Source organism: Daktulosphaira vitifoliae, unplaced genomic scaffold, assembly GCF_025091365.1.
Source record: "Daktulosphaira vitifoliae isolate Bord-2020 unplaced genomic scaffold, ASM2509136v1 Scaffold_1, whole genome shotgun sequence".
Taxonomy (NCBI): Eukaryota; Metazoa; Arthropoda; class Insecta; order Hemiptera; family Phylloxeridae; genus Daktulosphaira; species Daktulosphaira vitifoliae.
The window spans coordinates 66,534,283-66,557,176 of NW_026099572.1; the positions used below are offsets into that span (position 1 = coordinate 66,534,283).

The 22,894-nt window shown below is 26.3% G+C and overlaps 2 protein-coding genes across 6 annotated transcripts in view; one reads left to right on the top strand and one right to left on the bottom strand.

Moving 5' to 3' along the window:
- LOC126895947 (uncharacterized) overlaps positions 1–5,800 on the top strand; it is a 17,853-nt gene extending 12,053 nt beyond the window's left edge. For all 3 annotated transcript variants that reach the window (XM_050668298.1, XM_050668300.1, XM_050668299.1), the window contains exons 3-4: positions 3,605–4,188; positions 5,096–5,800. In XM_050668298.1, coding sequence (XP_050524255.1) covers positions 3,605–4,188; positions 5,096–5,440 — 929 coding nt within the window. In that variant the 3' untranslated portion in view covers positions 5,441–5,800. The remainder of the gene's footprint in view (positions 1–3,604; positions 4,189–5,095) is intronic.
- Positions 5,801–5,991: 191 nt separating this feature from the next.
- Positions 5,992–22,894, bottom strand: part of LOC126895946 (discoidin domain-containing receptor tyrosine kinase B-like) — a 79,877-nt gene continuing 62,974 nt past the window's right edge. For all 3 annotated transcript variants that reach the window (XM_050668297.1, XM_050668295.1, XM_050668296.1), the window contains 13 exons: positions 17,343–17,490; positions 17,099–17,275; positions 16,459–16,592; positions 13,765–13,972; positions 11,216–11,326; positions 10,733–11,143; positions 10,334–10,500; positions 8,901–9,023; positions 8,659–8,768; positions 8,346–8,546; positions 8,186–8,278; positions 7,965–8,106; positions 5,992–7,889 (listed from right to left, as the gene is read on the bottom strand). In XM_050668297.1, the coding sequence (XP_050524254.1) occupies positions 7,590–7,889; positions 7,965–8,106; positions 8,186–8,278; positions 8,346–8,546; positions 8,659–8,768; positions 8,901–9,023; positions 10,334–10,500; positions 10,733–11,143; positions 11,216–11,326; positions 13,765–13,972; positions 16,459–16,592; positions 17,099–17,275; positions 17,343–17,490 (2,325 nt within the window). In that variant the 3' untranslated portion in view covers positions 5,992–7,589. The remainder of the gene's footprint in view (positions 7,890–7,964; positions 8,107–8,185; positions 8,279–8,345; positions 8,547–8,658; positions 8,769–8,900; positions 9,024–10,333; positions 10,501–10,732; positions 11,144–11,215; positions 11,327–13,764; positions 13,973–16,458; positions 16,593–17,098; positions 17,276–17,342; positions 17,491–22,894) is intronic.

The following is a 22,894-nucleotide window of genomic DNA, read 5'->3' on the forward strand; positions in this document are numbered from 1 at the left end:
TTTTTTATCTATTATAGCAACAGTTTCTGATGGATATTTATCAGATAATAAACAAAATAAATACAAATTTTGCTATATTTTATAGCATAGTGTTTATTTTTAATTTTTTTAGTGTTTCTTTGATAAATTGACTTCAGCTCGTTTTCTTTAATACCAAGTTAGTATGTATAGTTATTGTTGAAGTAACTTCTTTTGTACGAATTAAAAGAAGATGCATGAAATGTCTGAACTGTTGTGGTTACAAATTTAATTCTTAACTTTTTTATGCAATAATAATAGCTAGATAAATTACCACATATTTCAGGTTAAATTAGATAACTACCAAACCTAATGCGAGCATCGCTATTAATATTTAAATAAGTCAACCAGTCAATTTGAAAAATCGAGTATATTCAAAGAAAAGAATCCGGTTTTAAAGATCTATTCAGTTGTTTATAATAACTATAAAAGATAATCATATTAAAAATAAAAAAGTGAAACTTGTTACACATTACGGGCTTACAAAAATAGTCTGTGAACAGCATGCGATCCAAATATGAGAAACTCGAAGATGATTTGTGACGAAAGAATAAGTGATATCTTGTGGTGAAAGATAAATGCACCTGTTAAAGGTCGTCTTTCAGTAATCTTAGTTGTTCATGTATGGAAAATAGTTTACCACAAAAAGTAATTATCTCTACTTAGGTATGATAATGGATTCTTAAAATAAACTTAATAATTTAAAAAATAGAACAACTGACTTTGATACAATTTATGAAATAGATAATTACTACTTATTTATGTATGGTATTTGAGTCGTATAAATAAATCATGTATAAAAAAACTTTTTTTTTGTAAGAAAATATGTATTCTTCAATTTGTATTACTAAATTATATAATTGTTAAAAATGATTTAAATTAGATATTTGTGAGCTCTTATAATAGCTTAAGTCCTTATACAGGATGAAATAGATCAAACTGATTACTCTTATAAATTTTGATAAAATCAATATTTTGTTATAATTTATGCATTCTTGAACTATGTTAACATCTTATTTTTTATAATTTGTTGTAATAATAAAAGTAATTTTTATTTTTATTTTAATATAGTCAATTCTCAAGCACTTTTCTGGTGAACAAATTTTGATGAATCGATAACAACTTATGAATGAATAATTATTGAGTTACACGCATTTTAATTCATCTAGTATGTATGTAGCGCGGGGACGTGCAGTTTGTAATGATGAATATTTATAAAGCATATTCCACTGTCCTCACATACCCACTTTATGTATTAAAACACTTATAACTCAATAATCACTTAGCCTATAGTTGTAATTGATCCATTTTTTGCAGGAAAAGTGCTTAAAAATTGACTATTTAAAAAGTTTAAAATTAAAAAGCGGGAGGAAATTTTTTTCTTTACCTATAGTGTAAGTACAAATAGATACAATATACAATAAGTAAATAAATAAGTAGTATCTATAATAAACGAATAAATATTATCTTAATTAAAGTTTTTGTAATAGTATTTTGAAATTAAATTTAAATCACGGCTAATTAATTTTGAAATAACTATGTTTTTGACAATGAAAAATCTAATTGTATAATTAAGTTACATAGTTTTCATATTATATTATGAAACATTGTGCTGCTTTTCTCTGAATGTTTATGGTTCATCTAAATATGTTTTTACAAAATTGATATTTGAAAATCAAATTAAAATGGAACATAAATTTTTATCCTGTCATTTTTACTGTAGTTAAACTGGTATTAAGATATTGTACATACATACATTAGAAAGCTACAATAATAATTTTTTCTATTTTTTACTTTTTTCGTAGTCTAGTACTTTATTTTTATTACTATTGGTATAAAATTGAATTTTACAAAATTTGAGACAAATTGAATAATTTTTTCATATGATAACTTGAGGTCTTGGTATAATTTGCCTCTTTATTACATTAATAATTAATAATTATCTTCAATAACTCAGTAAATACAATTAGGGTAAAAAAACATATAATCGATTAAAAACATCATAATTTTTAGGTAACATGATTAAAAACAGTATGGATTCATAAAAGAAACAAATATTGAAAATAAAGAAGGAGTTTTCAATTATATTAAAATATAATATTCTATTTTTCTCAGACTTTATAATATTAAGAAACCATAGAAATTCTAAAAGAATAAAAACATTATGAAACTAATAAATCACAGACATTTAAATAAATAAAACTTAGAATGGGATAGAATATATATACTTAATGTGACTTAAAAACTCGGGGATTTAATAAATATACGTATGTAATGTATTATCACATAATTTTTGTAGTGCTCGAACTTTGATAACTGTCACTATATGTAAATATAGATAAACGTTCATAGTTTTTGCTTTATTTTTTCGGCAGTTAATACAAAAGTACAGGGTAGTGGGAAAATTCGAAAATTTGTAAAGTAGGTGGTTACATAACTAACTTACATAGATTTGCATATTTTATTCGTTGAAGTTGAACTATCATAATAATTTGATATTTTTGTTGATAGAAATTTTGGAATTTTATTAATTGTAATGAAATTATCATTATCAATGATACACAAATATCAATTCTATTTTAAACATTTATTTTTCTATAAATAAATAATGTCTACTGTACAATAATTACACAAATTACCGATGCCGTTACCTTTTCACCAAATTGTTAAAATTATTACAACTGGACAATTCGTTCGACATGTTATTATTGTCACAAGAAAGTACACCGCGTGCAAAATACGTGTCACAGAGCGCTGTGATTTGTACTTCGTTGTACACTAAGAAAATTGTACGATTTTACTTTGCAATGAAATAAAATTAATAAAGTAAAATGTAAAATTATCTATCTAAAATTTGTATACCATAGGAAATATTTGAGGAAGATCATTTTACTATCATCATAAAATTCATGTTACGTTGTGGTAATGGTTAATTTTAATAAATAATTTTGTTACGCAACCAAAAATACCAAAAGAAATAATTTAGCGTGTTTAAAAATATGATCGGTTGACAATGCAATAATATTTTAGACGTTTATTCAGTCATCTAAATTAATATTTCAATTTCAGTAAAATCCTATTTATATTCAATTTTTAAAATAATGAATCAAACAAATCAATAAAAAAACATTATAGAAACTGTCATACCATAGGGATCTTTCATAGCTTATAATTTTAATAAAAGGACAACTATAAATTCAGCCTTCAAGTAAATGTATAAAAAATGTGATCTGATTATAACACAAGTGAGAACTAAATAGCAGACGTCGCATTAGATATGGATTATCATTTTTTTAACAAGAGCAAGTGATCTATTCTACTTTATATAGTAATATAGTGAAAATGGAATGTCTTTTTTTATAAATATACGTCAAAATATACTTAATAATACTGTCATAGTAAATTTGTTTTTTAACAAAGCAACCCATTACAAAAAATTTATAATGAGATGAATTATAGAAATTTGAACATTAAAAGAACTCATTAAAAGATAATATAAACATACTTGAACTGATATTTAAATTAGTCTATTTCATTGTATGCGAAATTTATAGAAATTATAATAAACTAAAATTTGATTTTATAGGATCATGGAAACCTTTGTTCAGAGCATCGCAATTACTTAAAACAGAGTTTCCAGATCATAGTGCACTTCATGAAGAAGTAAATTCACATTTTCGACAAGGTATTAGCGATCAAATAGATAACCACCTACAAGAAGCTAGAGGACTAACTAATAGACATAATCATATGATCCATTTACATCTTATTCCACACATATATGTGCCGGTTATGCATCAGACTGGATTTACGTCTTCTATTTCTGAGGCCAAACTCGTTGATAATCACAGTGTTCTCGACGATTCTTCGGCATCTTTAATAAATCACGATTCATCCTCAGAGTTTCCTCAAACGGATTCTATTGAGAGTAATAGTGTTGGTCAAAAAGGTAGCACAACAAGTAGTGAAGAACATGTTTCTACTGAACCCGAGCATTCAAATAACTTAAACACACATTCAGGCGAATCGTTTTATTCTACTATCAATGAAGAGGCATTAGCTCAACAAGCTTTACAAGAAAATTTTGACAAAAATATTGTAAGTGAATCTACTGATAATAATTTTGAGTTGTCGTCAAATGCCAAAACAGAAGTACCTCATCAATACCAGGTAAACTAATATATTGAGTTAAATATATAATCGTCTCGTATACAAATGGTACTTTTGTTTCTCATTCTAATAATTTTCAAGTATTGATAATTTTTTTTAGAGAATTTGAATTTTATAATTTTTCAATAAATAAATATGCAGAAAAACTAAAAAATTACATATACTTATTTCGGAAATAATGTTAGTGATAAACTTATACTGATGATAATGATAACATTATTTCTAAAATACGTATATGCAACTTTTTGTGGATTTTTTAGTTATTCATTGATCAATTATTATTATATAAATATTCAGAGCTATATTGAGAAAAAATTATAATAGTCAAATAACAAACTAGCGTTTTAAATAGTTGGATTTTTTTTAACTTAAGAAATACTAAAAATTTAATCTATTATACATTTTCATTATTATAATAGAAAACTTTACAAGAGATAAAAAAAATTATGTCATTAGTGGTTTTAAAAACAATACTAGAGTTATAATAATACAGAGAGTTACTTTAGTTTCTAAAAATATTTAACTATAATTATTGTTGTTAAGTGTAATTCAATATTTTTTTGTATATTTTAGTTTTTTGGGTTGTAAAGCAATCTTTACTTTTTACTTCAGTACCTCTAAGCAAATGCTCACTCCACTAAGTATTGATAAATTCCTGGTACATGTCTAACTGTCCCATAAAACTAATTTAAAACAGTGAACAGTTATCAATTTTGGTCTAAAATGATCCTTCTATAGTTAATACGGCAATTTACTTACAAATCAACATTTTATGTTGCTTAAAATACTAAACTTAGTGATTTCTAAATCAATTTATTACATTACATTGTTATCATTTAAATTACGGTATTGTAAATTTTAAAATCTTAAAAATTCAATTTCTCCTTTTATGTATTTTTGGATTCAGGTACACGAATCAGAAGATCTATCAAATGATTATAGTAGTAAAAAACAAGTAGTGAGTCAGTCGTCTACTTTGATGCCAAATAAATCTTTTCCAAGACACCGAAAGTCAACACCTAAGCCAAATAGATCTAAATATGGACGGAAACTTACTGACAGACAGGATTTGAGAAATTTATTAGTAATGAGGCCTCCGCCCTTGGGTCAGTTGCAAACTTGGAAATATGTATTTCCTCCACAAAAACCTTCACCACGCCATCAGTTCTATAAGAGAACTCAACCAATGATGCCAATTTTAAAAAAAAGAACACTACCAGTTATACTGCATATCCGTCAGAGGCAAAATTAACGTTGAAATAAATATATGGCGAAATTCTAAATTACCGGAAAATTTAAACACTGCATTTTTACCTATTGTATTATTATGTTTAAACAAGAAACAAAATTGATGTCATAGCAAAATTCCTGGTCTAGAATTTTGATTTGGTTCATTGATTCCATCGTAGTTATATTTTATTGTTAGAGTAAATTATATTATTAAAATTAGAATAAAATTAATAGCGATGTATTAAAATTTTTATGTACATAATGTTAATTTTAGTTGTACTCATTTTTAGTTTTAATGTTTTTAAAACATTTTTAATTATCTTACATATGTTACAGATATTGATGAGATCGAATTTTTTAAAAATTATTAATTTATGTTATTAATCACACCATTTAAATGTATTTAATTAGTTTTAAATTAATTTTTATGAAAAATATAATTATATTTTGATTTGATGTGTTGCTTTGCTCTTGAATTATATTCTATCAAAGCTTTTTTTGGATATTTAATCTACGATCAATTATAAAATTATAGATTTGTTTTATAGTAAATAATATTAAAAAGTAGCTAGATTTCAAATAGATATACTATATTGCTATTAATTATATATTACACAGTTGATATTTACAATTTGCTTTAGTAAATAGTAATATATATATACATATAATAAAAACAATTTAAATTAACTTATAGCTATACATTTTAAAACGAGGGTGAAATTAATTTATTGGTTGTTGAGAAATTATTAAAACTAAGTGGTTTAATGAAAGATTATTTGATTAAATATTTTTTTAATAAAGAAATGATATGTCGTAGTACAAGAACAAAATTAATTTGCCAATAAATAATAACATTTCAAAATGATATAATGCCTAAATTATTTCTAATTCTATAATGTTTAAACGTATTATTTCAACAATAAATATATTACATTTATACAACATATAGATATATAGTCTTTACAGTGTTATAGTATTTAAAATATCACATTCTATAGTAAAAATAATTATGAAAACTATTTAATATTACATATTAGAGTGAAATATGATACAATTTTAAACCTTATCTTATCATTCATAATTAAGGGTAGTATAATTACTTTAAACTAAAAGGATTGACTAGTCATAATGTTAATTTTTATTGTGTATTAATAATAATAAACAATAAACTTTTTAAAGTATAAAATCCAAGGTAAATAATTAAAAATTTCTTAAAAATATTGTGTAAATTTAAGAAATTAATTTTAACAGAAACAATTAAAATAAATAATAAAGAAATGTTTTATAGTATTAAAAGATTCAAGTGAAATAAATTTTTTAAAGTTACAGATATGTTAATTCAAAAATTATTACTTAAGATTTATTTTCGAGAATAAAGTTAACTCCTAAATTAAATAATAAAAGGTTCTTGAAGTAAAAAACGAAAACTAAAATATAACAATATAAGTTTTTAAAAACTCTAGTCATTTAATTAATTTAATAATTAATTAATGATATTTATTAAAATATACTACAAGAATTAGGAATTTAGTTAAATTAGGAGTCTTAAAATATTTTACTTTTATTCAATCTAACTTTTTTTTTTGCCTGAGAAAGACAATATTTATGCTTTATAGAAAAATGACACAATAATAATTATCTAATAGGTATATATGACATGTTATCATTCAATAGTAAAAAATTTATATTTAATAATATTGAGTTTCTTAATACAATATTTCATATCTTCAGTCTAAAAGCTTCGTTGCGTAATTTAATAAATGTTTTAATTTTATAAATAAATACAAAATTTATGATTTAATTCTATAAAAATTATTATTTCAATTTTTTACTTTTCATTGTGGGCATTGTGGTAAAATTATTTAAATTGTAAATATAGCATACAAAAGATTGTCAAAACATATAGAATTATTTTTAATTTAAAATAAAGCTCGGCACTTAAGTTTAAGCATTCTAAGTCTATTATAACGTCAAAGTGATCATTTTTCTATTGATTCTTTGTCGCATTATTAAGTATTTATGCATTACTTAATGTAATGTAAACAACTAATTAACGTGACTGGATGATTTGAAAAGTGGCAATCTTAACGTAATTCTCTATGCGGTATGTATGTTGTGTTTTCCTTAAGGATGAACGGACAGTCTTTTAGCTCTTGGCGCTTACTCAACCGTCATGAGGTAGCAGGAGCGTAGCCAAGATTTTTGCGTTGCAGGAACAAATGAATTTCCCGGAACGTTGGTCTTTCGGATTCTTGTCGTTTCCAACATTCACGCATAAGGTCGTATATGTCCCTACTACACGCCGGTCTGGGCAAATATTCGAACATACCGTCGTCCATGTGCATATGCGACAGGTTCTCGACTACTTGGTGTTCGGTTAATCCTTCATAGGGCCGGCACTTGGCCAGATGGAGAATTTCCCAAAGGGTGACAGCGAACGACCAGACATCGCTCTTTGTAGAATATTTGTCCTATAACAAAGCATTTTATATAGTAACAATAAATTAGGAGGAATCAAGTCATATTAAGATCTCTATGAATCTTACCATAAAGGCTGATTCCCATGACATCCACCTGACGGGTAGTCCCATTTTCCCATCTAGTTTGTAATAATCTGCAGAATACATGTCGTTGTCTGTTCCAAAATCACTTATTTTAACTTTAAAACCTTTACCCACCAAACAGTTTCTAAAAAATGTGGAAAAGGAAATTAGTATTGTATTGAATTTAATAGAAAATAAAATTTTAAATGAAAATAAATGGTAACCTTGTAGCTAAATCACGGTGTACAAAATTGAGCGACTCCAAATAACGCATACCAGAAGCTATTTGGGTTGCGAGGTAAAGCAGGCATTGGATACTATAAGAAAAAAATTAGACGTGTAATAGTTGTTTTTAATCAAAATGCAAAAAGATTTGATATATACCTTAGAGTTTTGATGCCAGGAGGTAGATTCCTGGAAGCCTCAACAGGAACGTGCATTTTAAGGAACTGGTTGAGATCACCGTGCTCAGTATATTCCATGACCACACATAGAGGTTGTTCCATAGAACATACTCCCAAAACTCTGGCTATGTTTTGGTCTTCCAAACCAGCCAAAATTCTTACATCTCTCTGTAAGTCAGCCCTATACGAAATATCAATGTTATAAATATCTCATTTCGCGTATAATTTGATTATATACTATAATCAATAGTACGTCCTAACACCTAATATAAATAAAATAATAAAAAACTAACTTTTCTTTTTCTGTAAGAGAAGGAGAGAAGAATTTTACTGCAACTAATCGTTTGCCTAGAGTAGTATTTGAATGGTATTCGTTGATACTATCTGCTTCAGCTACGTAGATCTATTAAAAAACCAATGGTATTATTATATTTGGTTGAGTATTTGATCAAGCCAAATGTATATCATAATGGCGAAATCGTTAACAAATCAACAATTAATCTAAGTAATATTAGCTAATATTTATTTAACTTACCGCTCCGTAATTTCCTTCGCTAAGTTTTGATAACATACGCAAACGGTGTCGTGGAAATTCAGGCACAGGTGTTTGTTCGAGTCGACGTTTCAACGCTGTTTGAGATTCTTGTTTTTGTATTGACTGAAAAAAATATAAAATAAATATTTGAGTATTAAATAAGTTATTTTGTATCGATGCGCTTAAAAATAAAATCATTATGATGACAAAGATATATGTTCGTCATATCCATTAGAGGATTTCAACGTTTTCAAGTACAAACGGTGCGAGATATTATTGTAGTGTTTATTTTTTGACAAAAGTCACAGATGTGATGTCGTGTAACAAAAAGAAAGATACTTTAATGGTGAACTAGCTTGTTATTGATATTGTCTAGTTACACGTGTAGGTACCAAAAACAGCATAAGTGTGAATGTGGCTTTAAGTGATGCGCACTTAGTATCAATCAGGGCATAATAGGCTGATTTGCGACAGTACGAGATACATTAAAGTCAACCGATTATGTACACGTTTTGTAAAAACCATTGAAATCGACACGACATGTCGCGTTCGGATCATTATTCATAATCTTTTCATTCGACAACAAAAGAAAGTAAAATAAGGAAAGACAAGAATATGCTTACATAAAGTATAACAAACTAAGCCTAAATAAATCATATCTCGGCAATACTGTACTCAAGAGAAAAACTCCGAAGCAAATTTTAGTGAACAGTGAATATTATAAATATTTTATTCAAATGAAAGGTGAACACTTCATTTATAATATCATGAAAATGTTTTTTAAAAATTTAATTTAGAGGAAAAATAATCTTTAATTACGTTGGGATACATTTCAATCTAGTTTAAATACTCTAACAATATAATTGTTTGTTTCGTTTAGCGTAGACATGGATCGATTTCTTTTAAAAATGTATTATTTTGATTTTGAGGTTAGGTCGTTTTTTGCTGTATTTTACCACATAATATAAATCTATTTATGTTTTCAAATAGATAAAAATTTCACTCAAAGTAATGTTATATTCATTGACGTATAAAAGAATATGGTTGTAATTGTATAATTTCAACTATGTTTTAGAGTTGATGGCAAAAAATATATTATTTAAGTGTACGAGATATTTTTTTGTAATATTACGAAACTTTTAAAATTTAATTAAAAAAAGACAATTTATGTTACTTCAAAGTAATATTAAAATTTAATATTTCAAGTTATTTTTCAAAGAATTTAATTTTGCATTACCGGAGTAAATTGTTCTGAATTATTTAAATGAATACAATACATTTCGTATTTCGAATTGTTTTGTTAGAAAGCATTTAGATGAATATTTGCTTATTGAGATTGACTTTTATTTTTTCAAAGTTATCTTTAAAATTGCGACATAAAAGTTTTAAAAGTAAATTTTATCAGAAATTTAATTTAATTAATAAATCTTTACTTTTTTGCTACTTCTACTGTCATCCGTTGGATACATTCTATTTCGACCAAAAGTTTCAGTCGTCACAGGAGCTACTGGAGGTGCTGATGCTGGCGGGGGAGGTGGTATTGATGATGTTAGTAATGGTATTGTTCCGGTCTCGGGAACGGCATATTCGTAGGCTGAATCTATGAATTAAATGTTTATGCATTAATACAAATCAATTCTATACGTTATAAGTATTCATTTTAAATCAGATAGTATTTTATAATAGAAACGTATCTTATTTGGCTAAATTAACATGATTATAAATTAGTTGGGTTAATAGAAATGGGTACATGTCAACTATTTCAATAATTATATCACGAGTTACACAATTTTTATAATTGATAAAAAAAAAATATGAACTTTATATTTTACCTGAATCAATATTTCGGCCAACCACGACTGTGCTGTAACTATAGAATGGTGTATGTCCATGAAAAGGTTCTTGATATGGTTCAGTATCCAATTGAATTAACCGGTCCATATCATGCAAATGGCCGTTGATCGAATTTGCAGGATGACTTATACCGTGATGACTTATCGAGCTGCCAGTTCCCGCCTCTTTATAACTACCACCTGTTCCACAGCTGCTTCCGGAAGACATACCCGGACATCCGTGACCCGTTGTCAAGGAACTTTTGCCAACCAACGGGCTAGCAAAACATTTTCTCTGTCTATGTCTTGACACGATAAGGAAAATGGCAACAGCTAATAATATTATGACAGCCATTAGCACTCCGATAATGATTGCCATGTACGTCTGATCTTCATCTTTAGCAGTTGAAACTAAAAATTTGAATATATTTTAGTAACTTTTCATACTGTACTGAAAACGTATTTATTTAAATATCATTATACTTGGAAGTTCAGGTTGATGAGAACTTTGATTATTGGAAGTAGTTCCGATTTTTTGAGTAGTGGATTCATTAGATGCCATAAACTCTTCAGAAAAGTTACCTTGTGCTACGTCTAAAAAATAATAAATGTATTATAAATTTTTAAATTTTTTTTACAAATTATTTTAATAAATTGTATTAATATTTTTTTTTTGCTCAATCAATTACAGATATAAAATTTATATTGTCTGTTAAAAGTTTTATTTTTAAATATTATTATTTTTTTTAATTTCACAAAAATTTTAATGCAATTATATATACGCTTAAGTGAACGCCACAATTAATTTTGGCAGAGGTAAAAAGGAATATGTCTGGTGTTATGATACTATGATTGTCTTTTACAGTTAAAAAGCGACGAATTTTCAAGTTAGATTGGATGAGAGACGAAAGAAAAGGGAGAATAGAAGCAATTACGAAGGCTATTGTTTAAAAGCACCTCAAAAACCGCTGCAATTAAGGGTTTTGAAATTTTCATTGTCATTATTACGTTGGTTGAATGAGCGACTTAAAAAGTTCTTAATTAAAAAATTCTTCACTGGATGTTATTAAAACCCTTTCGAACTTTCTATTAGTATAAACTTTCATCGTATTGAATAAACATTACACCACAAAAAATTCTTGAAAACTTGTGTAAAATTATAACAAAAATTGAAATAATTAATATTTATAGAATTCAAACTATAAAAAAAATTTAAATCCCAAATTGGTCTTATGTATTTATTTTTTACTTGTAACCTACACTACATTTTTATTATTGATTTTTTCTATAAAAAGTAAATTAAAATTTCACATTATTGAAAATTAAAATTTTTATTTAACCATTAAATGTGTTATCAAAATTATATTCAGAAAATCTTTTAAGTTTTTAATAAATCCACTTGTTTAAATATTTAATAAGTTCAAAAATAATTTTACTTGTGATAGGTTAAATTGAATTTTATGAAAACATCTTTCTTAAAAATTAGTGGTAGTGAAATATAAGAAAAACTAGTGTGTAATGGGGTTGATATTAAAAAGATTATTATTTTAGACGTTTTAAAATTCTCCCTACCATTACATACATCTGTTTTTTAAGGGTATACTAAAATGAAGCTATTAAAAACATTTAAGACTGATGGGGCTTAGTTAAAGGTAATTGAAATGTGCTTAAGTTTTTAGTCTTAAATTAAGGGGTTGTTTTTGAAAATAGTTTGTACTATTATTAAAAAAAAAATAATTAATGAGTAAATAATTTTAGGAATTACGTAAATTAAAGTATTGATTAAAATTAATGATTGTAGATGAATGAATGAATGTAGATGTATTTTAGTATTAATAATTCTATTATATTTTAATTCTTCAGTTTTTTTGTATACACAAAAATATTGTACACAATATATCAGTAATCTATTGGAAACTGATATATAGGAATATTTATCTAACTGAATGCTTCTTCCCATTTGTTACCGACAATATTATATATTTTTACAAACATATTGCGGGGCTCTGCGATTTTCCCATTACCACTTTTGCCTACTAAAAATGCCCAGGTAAACTATAAATCTTTTTATGCAGAACAACGATAAAAAAATATATTCTTATATTTATATACGTAGGGGAAAACAAAAGAAGAAGGAAAAATGAAAATGAATACGAAACCCTCTTGAGATTTATGTTATATTTTTATATTTTCCCTAACTACTTACTTAACTCCCCTTGTTTAAGAAATGTCGTATATTTCGGTTTCATAAAGCATCATTTTTTAATTTTTAAAGAATTTATCATTTTTCATATAAAAATTATTTATTGAAGCTTAACTGAAAACGTACATTTTTGTTACATTTATTTTATAAACTTTTATCTAGGTACAATTAATCATTGGTAAAGAAATTCATTATATATAATAGATACTACATATATTACATATACTATCTAAGTATATTTTTAAGTTTTCTTGGTATGACTTTGGTTTATTTGTTAGTCTAAATGTATCAACCATAAGCATGTTACTTTATATGCTCTATCAAATTTCAGTTTTTATAACAATTTTTGCTCAATAATTTTTTTTACATTACAAAAGGTATATCATGTTTGCATTTGAAATGTAAAAGAGGGATTCAATGAAGAGTTAGAGGATGAGTTTGCGCAGGTATAAATAAGCATGTTTTCAGTCGGATGCTTTCAATTAATGCACTCGAGTTATTTTTAATACGCTTCAGACCTGACATATCTTTCTCGGTAATATTTATTATTTGATTAAATGCGAGGAAAATCCACAACTCAAAAGTACTACGGATTAAAAAGTCACAGACCACATCAATAAACCCTACAGAAAAATTTAAAAATAACGTACTACTTAAAGAACTAATTTTGTAGGATAAAATATTAGTAGAAAATATATTAATATCTAGCAATAAATGATGTCAGTGTTTATAAACACAAAAATTTTCCGAGAAGGTAAAACTATATATTTAAAATATCATTAACTACAGTTATTAGAAAATGATCTGATACACTTATAGTTAGACTTACCAGAATCAAAAGTAATTTCACTTATCATTATCCATTTTGCTGCAAACGTCAATTTTAGCTTAACAAATTTCCCCACTCTTCTATGTAACTTTATGCTGACATTTCTCGATGTTTCAAATATTCGGTCTTCCATGTAAGTATAAGTTAATGGCTCCGAAGAGTAAATTTTGCCTCCAACACTAAACATGATGCTCGCTTCGGAGAATACCTGAGAATTCAAAAGTTTTTTTTCTGTTAGGTTATGTCAATATATCTTATATTAAAGTTAGAAATAAAGGATGATGGTACTAACAAATTGCTTGAAAATAAACTTATCCCTTGTTTACACACACACACACACACAGATTTTGTAAGACAATTTCTAGTTTGCAGAGATAATACTTTTTATACCAACTCGAGTCGTCTAGGGAATAGAAATTCTTCCATTTTTATAAATATAAATATCTATCTACTTATGTGTGGTAACACGACAATTCTCCAGAAACATATATTTACCTCATTTCCCCCGTGTCAATCAATAACTTTAGGGTAAGGGAAAATAAACTGAGAATCGACAATAAACACAACGAGTTCTGTTGGAGTCCACGCGAGAAGTGCAATCCTCGAGTATACAGTGATTTACTAGACATGTATATCCTATCCGTGCTAATAGACGACAGCGGCGTAAGTTTTATTCTTGTATCAAGGCTTTATGGAACGGTCTTAGTTAATGTTACACATGAATCTTCATTACCGGCGGACACGGTGTCAACACATCGGTGAAGATTTAGTATCGTCCGGGTGTCATTGGTTAAAATACTGTTAAAATAATACGTAAATCACTTGCCCGGATTTATAATTCCTTTTGTTAGGACAAAGTTTTTAAAATAAATAAATATTTATATCATTATGTTTTACAAATCAGCTTAACTCATCCTACGTCGAACAACGGCACGTTTCGTAAGCGATTTTGAGATTCTAACATTATGTGTAATATGTCGAAATTAAACAAATTAGTAGAAATTGTTTCCTAAAAGTTGTCAAAAATAATTTGACAATAAATTTAACTTCATAAATTATAATTATTGTAATGTCGTATTGTATGTTCAATTTTTTGTGTACATTCTACTGAATATTATTTACTTTGATTTTTAATTATTGGAAATGTAAAAGTCAGGTAGTTAAAAGTGAGTATTTCTTGATGGCAATATATTTTTAATAAAAGCTGTCAAAATTAACTTTTCTCAAAATTAAAAAGCACTTTAATAAAACAGCTTTTTATTAAAATTTACGAAGTGTGAATAACAAAATGTACACGGAAACTTTTAAGAAATTAGTTTCAAAAGAAAAGTGTGAGTCACGAAGAAAGTATCACAAATCTAGTGTGGTAGGAACGCTGGATGTTTACTTTGGCCTGAAGCCTAAAAAAGTTCAGTAAAATTGTAACGGTAAATGAATAACGCAATTAGAAGGAAAAAACTTTTACTACTCTTTTTGTTGTCGATGAGAAATGGCTGAGTTGATGTTACAACAAAAACAAGACTAGCTTTAACAAGCTACGTACAACTTTCATAATTGGCAACAACCTCACCGAATACATTTATATTGATAGTTAAAAGTTAAGTATAATAAATTGTAAGACCACTGATTCAGAATATTTATTGATATGCGCACAATATTATATATATATATATATAGTTATTGATTTATTGTAAACGAGTAATTTACTTATAAAAATTCTAATTATTTGTCGATTATACTGAGATGAAAGACAAAGTTATATTATAACAGTGATAACTGTTTGGAATTGAATATTTTTTTATATGTGAATTGACAACTAGTAAATTATCAAAACTAGTTATGCAATTATAACGATCTACGAGCAGTTAATAAATCAATAATTTTAACGTGAGGAAGGACTAGTGATAGCAACATGCTGTAATTATATATTTTTGTCTAGTTTAATGAGTTGGGAAAATGAGTTTTTTATTCTTGAGGTCAATGAGCGGGGGATATGTGTGCTACGTTTTACGGCAAAACAATGGTTTCTATATAACACGTGTAAGTATAACAGAACAGATTGTTATCGGTTAATTATTGTAAAAACCCCTTGTAAAACAACTCAATAATGTTCATGACCAACTCGTTCCCGCCTTACAATATTTTATTTTGAAAGTATGAAAATCATCTGCACGACTGTAACTTTTATGTAACAGGACAATCTTCAGTAAATGAAAAATCGAAAATACTTGTTTTCTGTTTGCACAGTAAAGGCGATTAATTATTCATCAGATATCAGCAAAAAAATTATTCATAAATTATTTTCTGTCATCAAAAGACGTTAAATATGCTTTTGTCACATTATTATGATTCATAATATTAATAATTTTAAGAAGCAATCTCAATTTGTTAAAAATATTTCATCTATAATATTGCCTTCTAACTAAACTCAATCATTCTTATAAATAAAATACTGATTATAATCGAATATTCCAAGTAGTTTCCATTTTCGGGCTAGGCAACGATTAATAATTAAGTTATAATAATGTAAGCAAATTATCTGGCGTCGAAACTCAAAGGGAACAGTTTAATTTTTTGGTTAATCTAATTAAATACCAATCAATCAATCAAGTCAATTAGTTGTTAAACTGATTTAGAAATAAATAATCTAGTTATTACAAAATTAGTTTTTCAATGTGCTTATTTTTGTCTTACTTGGACATCTTTTTGAAACTGATTGTTACAATAAATGTGCACTGCAGTAAATTCTCGAATCTTGTCGAATTCAAATTTGATTTCTATTGGTTGTCCATTTCTTGTATCGTTTCTCCAGCCAACCCATCCTTGGCCTGTAAGATCATGAAAAATTACTTTATTAATAGTCTAATAGAGCGAAATTTATTATGACAATAAAAAATATAACGTGAAAACTTGAGATTGGAAGTTTTGATTATGATGTAATAGTATACATATATGATACTAATAAGTGGAATTTTGTAGTAGGTGGTTTACCGTTTGCTGTGGTCCATTAGACACAATGGACAACAATGTTGTTAAAAAAAGCTACTTCGACCACAAGTACGGTAATAAGTAGTCCCTTTTATCCCGAAAAAAGCTTTTATTGAATTATTCATGAAAAACTAGAAAACACTTTGAAAATATAACGATTGCAGTTTATGTACAATGTTAACACTAACTTCGAAAACTTATCCCATGAATATATTTTGCATGAAAAATAAGAATACCCTGGCATATACATAACTTTGTTTTTTTTAATATATTAAGTATTTAAAAAATTATACAATAAAAAATAGTTATTTTTTATTTTGAGTATTGAGATAGCAACAAGTAATACCTTTTTCAGTGTCATAGTATCCCATTCTAAAGTTATCTGGTCCAACTCTGCCGTCTGTTAATTGGCCTAAACCTCTTTGAAGTTCATCGTTCCAATAGCCGTCATAAGTGGAATCATAGAATTCCCATTCAGCACTACGTTTGTCTCCTTGAGGCATACTGTAGCTGAGAATACCATCTAAAATTAATTGTTTATTAAAAAGTGAACAATTTAAATTAATAGGCTTTGATTCAGCGAAACCAACCTGTCCATGGACATCCGTAGAGTTCTACTCGCATGCACACCTGGCGGGTGTGGTAACTATATGGCAAGAATCTAATTTTTGACGCCCATATTGGAGGATTTAATTCTTGTTTATGCTCCAAGTACGTGTTGATGTTTCCGATAAGTATCTGGAAAAAAAATCATATTAGAACATGTCATAATGATAAAATGTGAACATTATGTAAATATCGCGGTTTAATATTTTAACAATGATAATATTTTATTATTTATGATTAAAAATATTATTTTTAGATGAGCTCAATGGTGATAAATCATTCAAAAGAAAGTTGTAATCAATATCAAAAGAAATCGTGTGATTGAGTGCTTCAAAAGAGCGACGAAGTATAAAATTAAAATACATTAAAAAGTTACTAACTTTATTTTGCTTTATAGGAAAAAAATATTAATTTACGAGAATTATTTATTTGAGTTTTGGTACATTGTAAAAAGTTCTACAAAGTTTACACTGACTATGCTTTGCATAATTTATAAGAAGATTAAAAAAATGAACTTTGGCTTATTGATCTAATATACCTATTTTCATTACTTTTACTATGCTGTAAATAAGGAATATCATTTGTTTTATTTTGTAAGAGTTTCAATAAAAAAGGATCAATAGAAAAGAAACCTTATGTGCACAATCAAACCATCAAATTAATTATTTAGTTTTAAAATAATTAAACAAAGAAAGTTTAATTTATTCTATTTATATATAATAACAATGTTTAAATAATAAATAAGTTTCCATTAAAAGCTATTAAGAGGTACGTCTTAAAGAAAAACATTTGGGTAATGTTTTCTTTTCTGTTGCCAAGTTTATCGTTCTATATACAGCGAACAATAATTATATAAAAGAGGAAAGTAAAAAATAAAAAAGCAGAGATACATGTATAAAATTGTATTTACATTTGAATGACCAACTTTAACACATAATAATATTGAGTACAACTGCAAGACAATACCTTCTTACTTGCATTGCACTCGACTATTATAATGCCATAGAGTGGGCGCCACTGGCTGACTCTTAGTGAAATAAAAATATAGAAAATACATTACTGACCTATTTTATTTTTATTTATAACATAAAATTTGTTTTGTTTCATAGATATGGACAGATAATTTCAAACAAGATATGTCGTGATAATACATAACAATAATAAATAATTGCAAAATCGCCTTCTGGCAATGATTATTATATTTATTTATAATATCAGGATGAATTGTTTATTAAACGAGTACATCTGTTACAGTTTTGTATTTTGTACAGTGATTTATTAGTACCGCATCACTTGCTATTTTATAGTTTACAACGAAAAGCTACTCATATTCTCGCCAATGCGACTGCGACTCTCAGAGTAACCCATTAAATAAAAATAATAATTACTCAAGGCTTTATGAATTATTTTCCGGGCAGGATCCGGGCAGTAGTGGATCTATTCCATCAGTGGTAGAAATTACCGACGGACTGGCAATAAAACACGATAAAATTAGCTAAGTCTCGGCAAGCAGCTCTTCCATATCACCAGATGTTACTCTTGCATGATTTAAATACAACGCAGTCTCTTCCGTCTAGTTTAAAATTTAAGTTTTAACAACCTAAGAAAGCCACGCATAAGATGCATCAAAATCCTGTTTTTTAGATTTTTCCACATAAATCCAAATGTAGCAGCGTTTTGGTTTCTATATCATATCGAGATGACTAATGATCAAAATATAGTCAAAACATTTGATTAAAAAAATCATGAGAAACAAAAGATCTGACTTGATGAATATTCATTGCAATCAAGGAAGACTTCATTTTTTTTTTTAGCAAATTACCATCACAAAAGAAATGTTCAGACGCTGCAATGGTACTTGATCTTTTGTTAAAATCAAAGCAACGTCGTTGTGAAGAGCATGAGATCGTTTAAAATAGGTATGTTTGAGAGTCGGGTCGTGACGATCTCACGGCGATGTTCATCTCGACCGGTTGACAATATTGTTATTTTGGGAATTTTTTTTAATTGTGATATATAGTCGGCAGAAATAAAACAATAAAGAAAATATCTAGGTGGGTGGCCTTCGCTGGGATTGTCGGACGTAAAACTTATAAGGTAGTTTAATAAGCTCTAAGTCGCTATATACATCACATAAAACTTTTAATTGGACTAATATACCAATACAAGCTAATCAAACACAAAGTTTAATCGGGAATAAATTATTTTCACGAAGTTAATATGGACTTAAAGGTTGGTACATAATTGTTTTCGATTAGTTATACCAACAAACTTAGTTCATCATTTACATACAACAATTACAAAATCAAAGGATTACGCACAAATTTACTGGTAGTCTTTTAAATCTCCAAAATTTTTTAAACTATGCATACACAACATCAATATGCTTATGGTAGTAACTTTAAGGCAAAAGTTTTTTCATATGATAATACCTCATTTGTGTAATAATGAAATAGTGTTTTTTCGATAATTTTTAAGATATGTAGAAACCGCAATATATTTTTGATATTCATATCAAACCAACAGATAACGATATACACATTTTATACAGATTCTATACAGATTCTATAGATCAAAGGTTTAAACAATAGTAAAATGAGTATAAATTATTAAAATTTATTAAAAAGACTAATGAAAAAATATATTATGTTATAAATGTGATTAAAATAAATTCAAAAATAATTACGGATAAAAAAAAACTTAAATATTTAATTTAGTAGCATCATTTAATAAGTAAAGAGTAGATTAATAATGATTCTTATATGTACACTAATAAATAAGTTTGAATAAAAATAAATATTTTATTGTAATAGAAAGTGCTCAGGGTAAAATATTGAGTGTTCTGTAGATAGACTTTAGACAATAGACTTTAGACAATAGACTTTTATTGTTTTCATTGATTGTAACACTAGACCCGTTTCCTTATTTTTTGAACACTCTGTTTAATAAAAAATGAAAAAATAGTTGAATAGCGAATCAACCTAATATAAATCATTTTATTCAGCTTTTAATGTTTTTAATTATTGTTTGATAGTTTGTATGAATTAAACAAAATAGTCCCTATAAGCTGCTTAAATGCTCTTTAATATTGTAAAAACAATGAATAATTCTAAGCTGATTTAAATAATATAACTAGGCTAACAAAGACGAAAACTGTGACATTAAGTAAACAATTTAAGCACTTAATGTAGTTAAAGTGTCTTAATGAGCTTATAAACGGTTGTTTCAACTACGTTACAATGTTATACACCCCCATGGGTAACGGAGCGGTTCTAAATCCACCTACACTATTAATTACAGATGATGATATTAATGAAAAATATAGTTTTTTATAAATAATATTAATGTTTTTCAAACTAAATACTTTAAAAAATTAGTAATGTGATATTTAAAATTAATTTTGAAAAAATTCAATCATGCCAAGAAAAATTTTCTTTTAAAAATTAGGTAAAGCAGTAAAATAAAATTAATAATAAAGTCACAATAAGTAAAAACTTTTGAATGCGTGCAAAATATAAATAGACTATTAAAATTTGTTTTGATAAGGAATAGTAAAAAAATAATTAAGTTGACCATTAAATATCTTATTTATTTAAATAACGTTTAAAATATATTTTGAAAATTTAATTTTAAACATTTTTTTGTATCATAAGACGTATGTTTATTTATAAACTTGATAACAAAAAATAACATTTATTCAAAGTTTTTAATTTATTTTGCTTGTAGTAGAAATTTACATTAATTCTAGAAGCTAAATTTGAATGTTTAAAAGTTTTAAAGGAGAACCTGTAGATTTAAATGAATATAAATACTAAGGAAATATTAATTACTTAAAATTTGTGTAAAACAGTAAAATTGAAAAACTTTTATGGAAACAAGTTTAATTAATCAAATAGCTAACAGCATAATATGAAATATCGTAGTAAATATCTTGGAACATTTAATGATTAAATGTTTTTTATTGTAAATATATTCTTTATAAAACAATCCAAGTCAAAGTAATACGTGTAAAAAGAAAACCTTATTCCAGAAAAATATTTTTTATTGAAATATAAGTTATTTTGTAGGTTAATTAAAACTTTTTTGTTAAGTAAATACAAAAACCCTTTTATCAATTAATTATTTTAACTATATTGCAAAGCTGAGCAGGTATTAATTTTACCATGATGTATTTAAATATATATTTACTTTTGTTTCTTACTATTTTTCCTTAGTTGTTTTAGGATCGATTATTTTCATTGATATATCAAAAGATCACAAATAGTATTTAGTTTTAATACATTACTTTCAAAAATTGAAAATTTTTTACTTATTCCTCGTAAATGAAGAAAATTACGATTTTTAAAATGGATAAATTTCGATATTTTTAAAATTTGTTAAAAGTTTTTGAACAATGGTCAAATTAAAAATAACTTTTTTTATAAATACGTCAGGTAATTTGCCACAATAGGTAAAACTATACCACGTCCCCACTGTGACGCAACTTTTATTTTTTTTAACTGTAATTCGAACTATTGTTAAGTATTATACAATTATTTTTATGATTATGGAATGCATTAATGATTTTTAAGTTGATTAAAATGTGTTTTTGAAAAACCATTTGAATTCGTTAGCTATTATGATTGATACAGTTTTATAATTATTTTATACTATTTTTGGTAATGAAGTTCTATGACAGATCCATATAAAAATAAACAAGCTTGTTTTGAATATGATCATTAATCAATGATAGGCTGTTACTTATAATGAAATGAATGTGGTAAAAAAAACTTAGTGAAAGCGGATGATAGTGGGTGTTAATATAATGAGTTCGATAAAGAATTCTAGAAAAATATGTGATTGAACAGATTCTAGAGTAATGATTCTGTTGATTTCTTTCACTTACGAGTATCAAAGTGGTGACAATTGCACTTTATTATAGTAGTACAATAATAATAATGTTACTTTCCTTTTCTTATAGTCAATTCGAACTAAAAAAAGCTGCATAATTCATAATATTTTTTTATTTAAAGATTTCATAGAAAATATTCTATATACTTCAATTGATTAAATTTATATTTGGCACAAATATGATATGCAAAGGTGACGTTTAAATATTGAAATTTATATCTAATAGGTTCAAAACATTAATTAATCGAGAATGATATAATTCAATTAGACTTAACGAAACAAAATTTTCTTTGAGCAATCACTCCATGGTTGATAAGTAAATTGGGATGTATATGTGTAAAAAACCTTTTATATGTTTGAAACATTAACACCGTTATAACAACAGTTTCCCCTAAAATAAAACGACTCAAGAACATTTTTTTATTTCTTAAAAGTCTACAGGGAATATGAAAATTTCCAATGAGAATTAAAAATATGTCAAAATAAGTTAATTATTTAACAAAAACTTTTTTAATCAAATATATGTGAGAATTCAATAAGAACTAATTAGCAGAAAAAAACTATAACTAAAAAATACATGTTCAAATATTTATGGGATTGTATTTGTTATATTTAGTTATTGTCATATTTTTATATGATGACTATT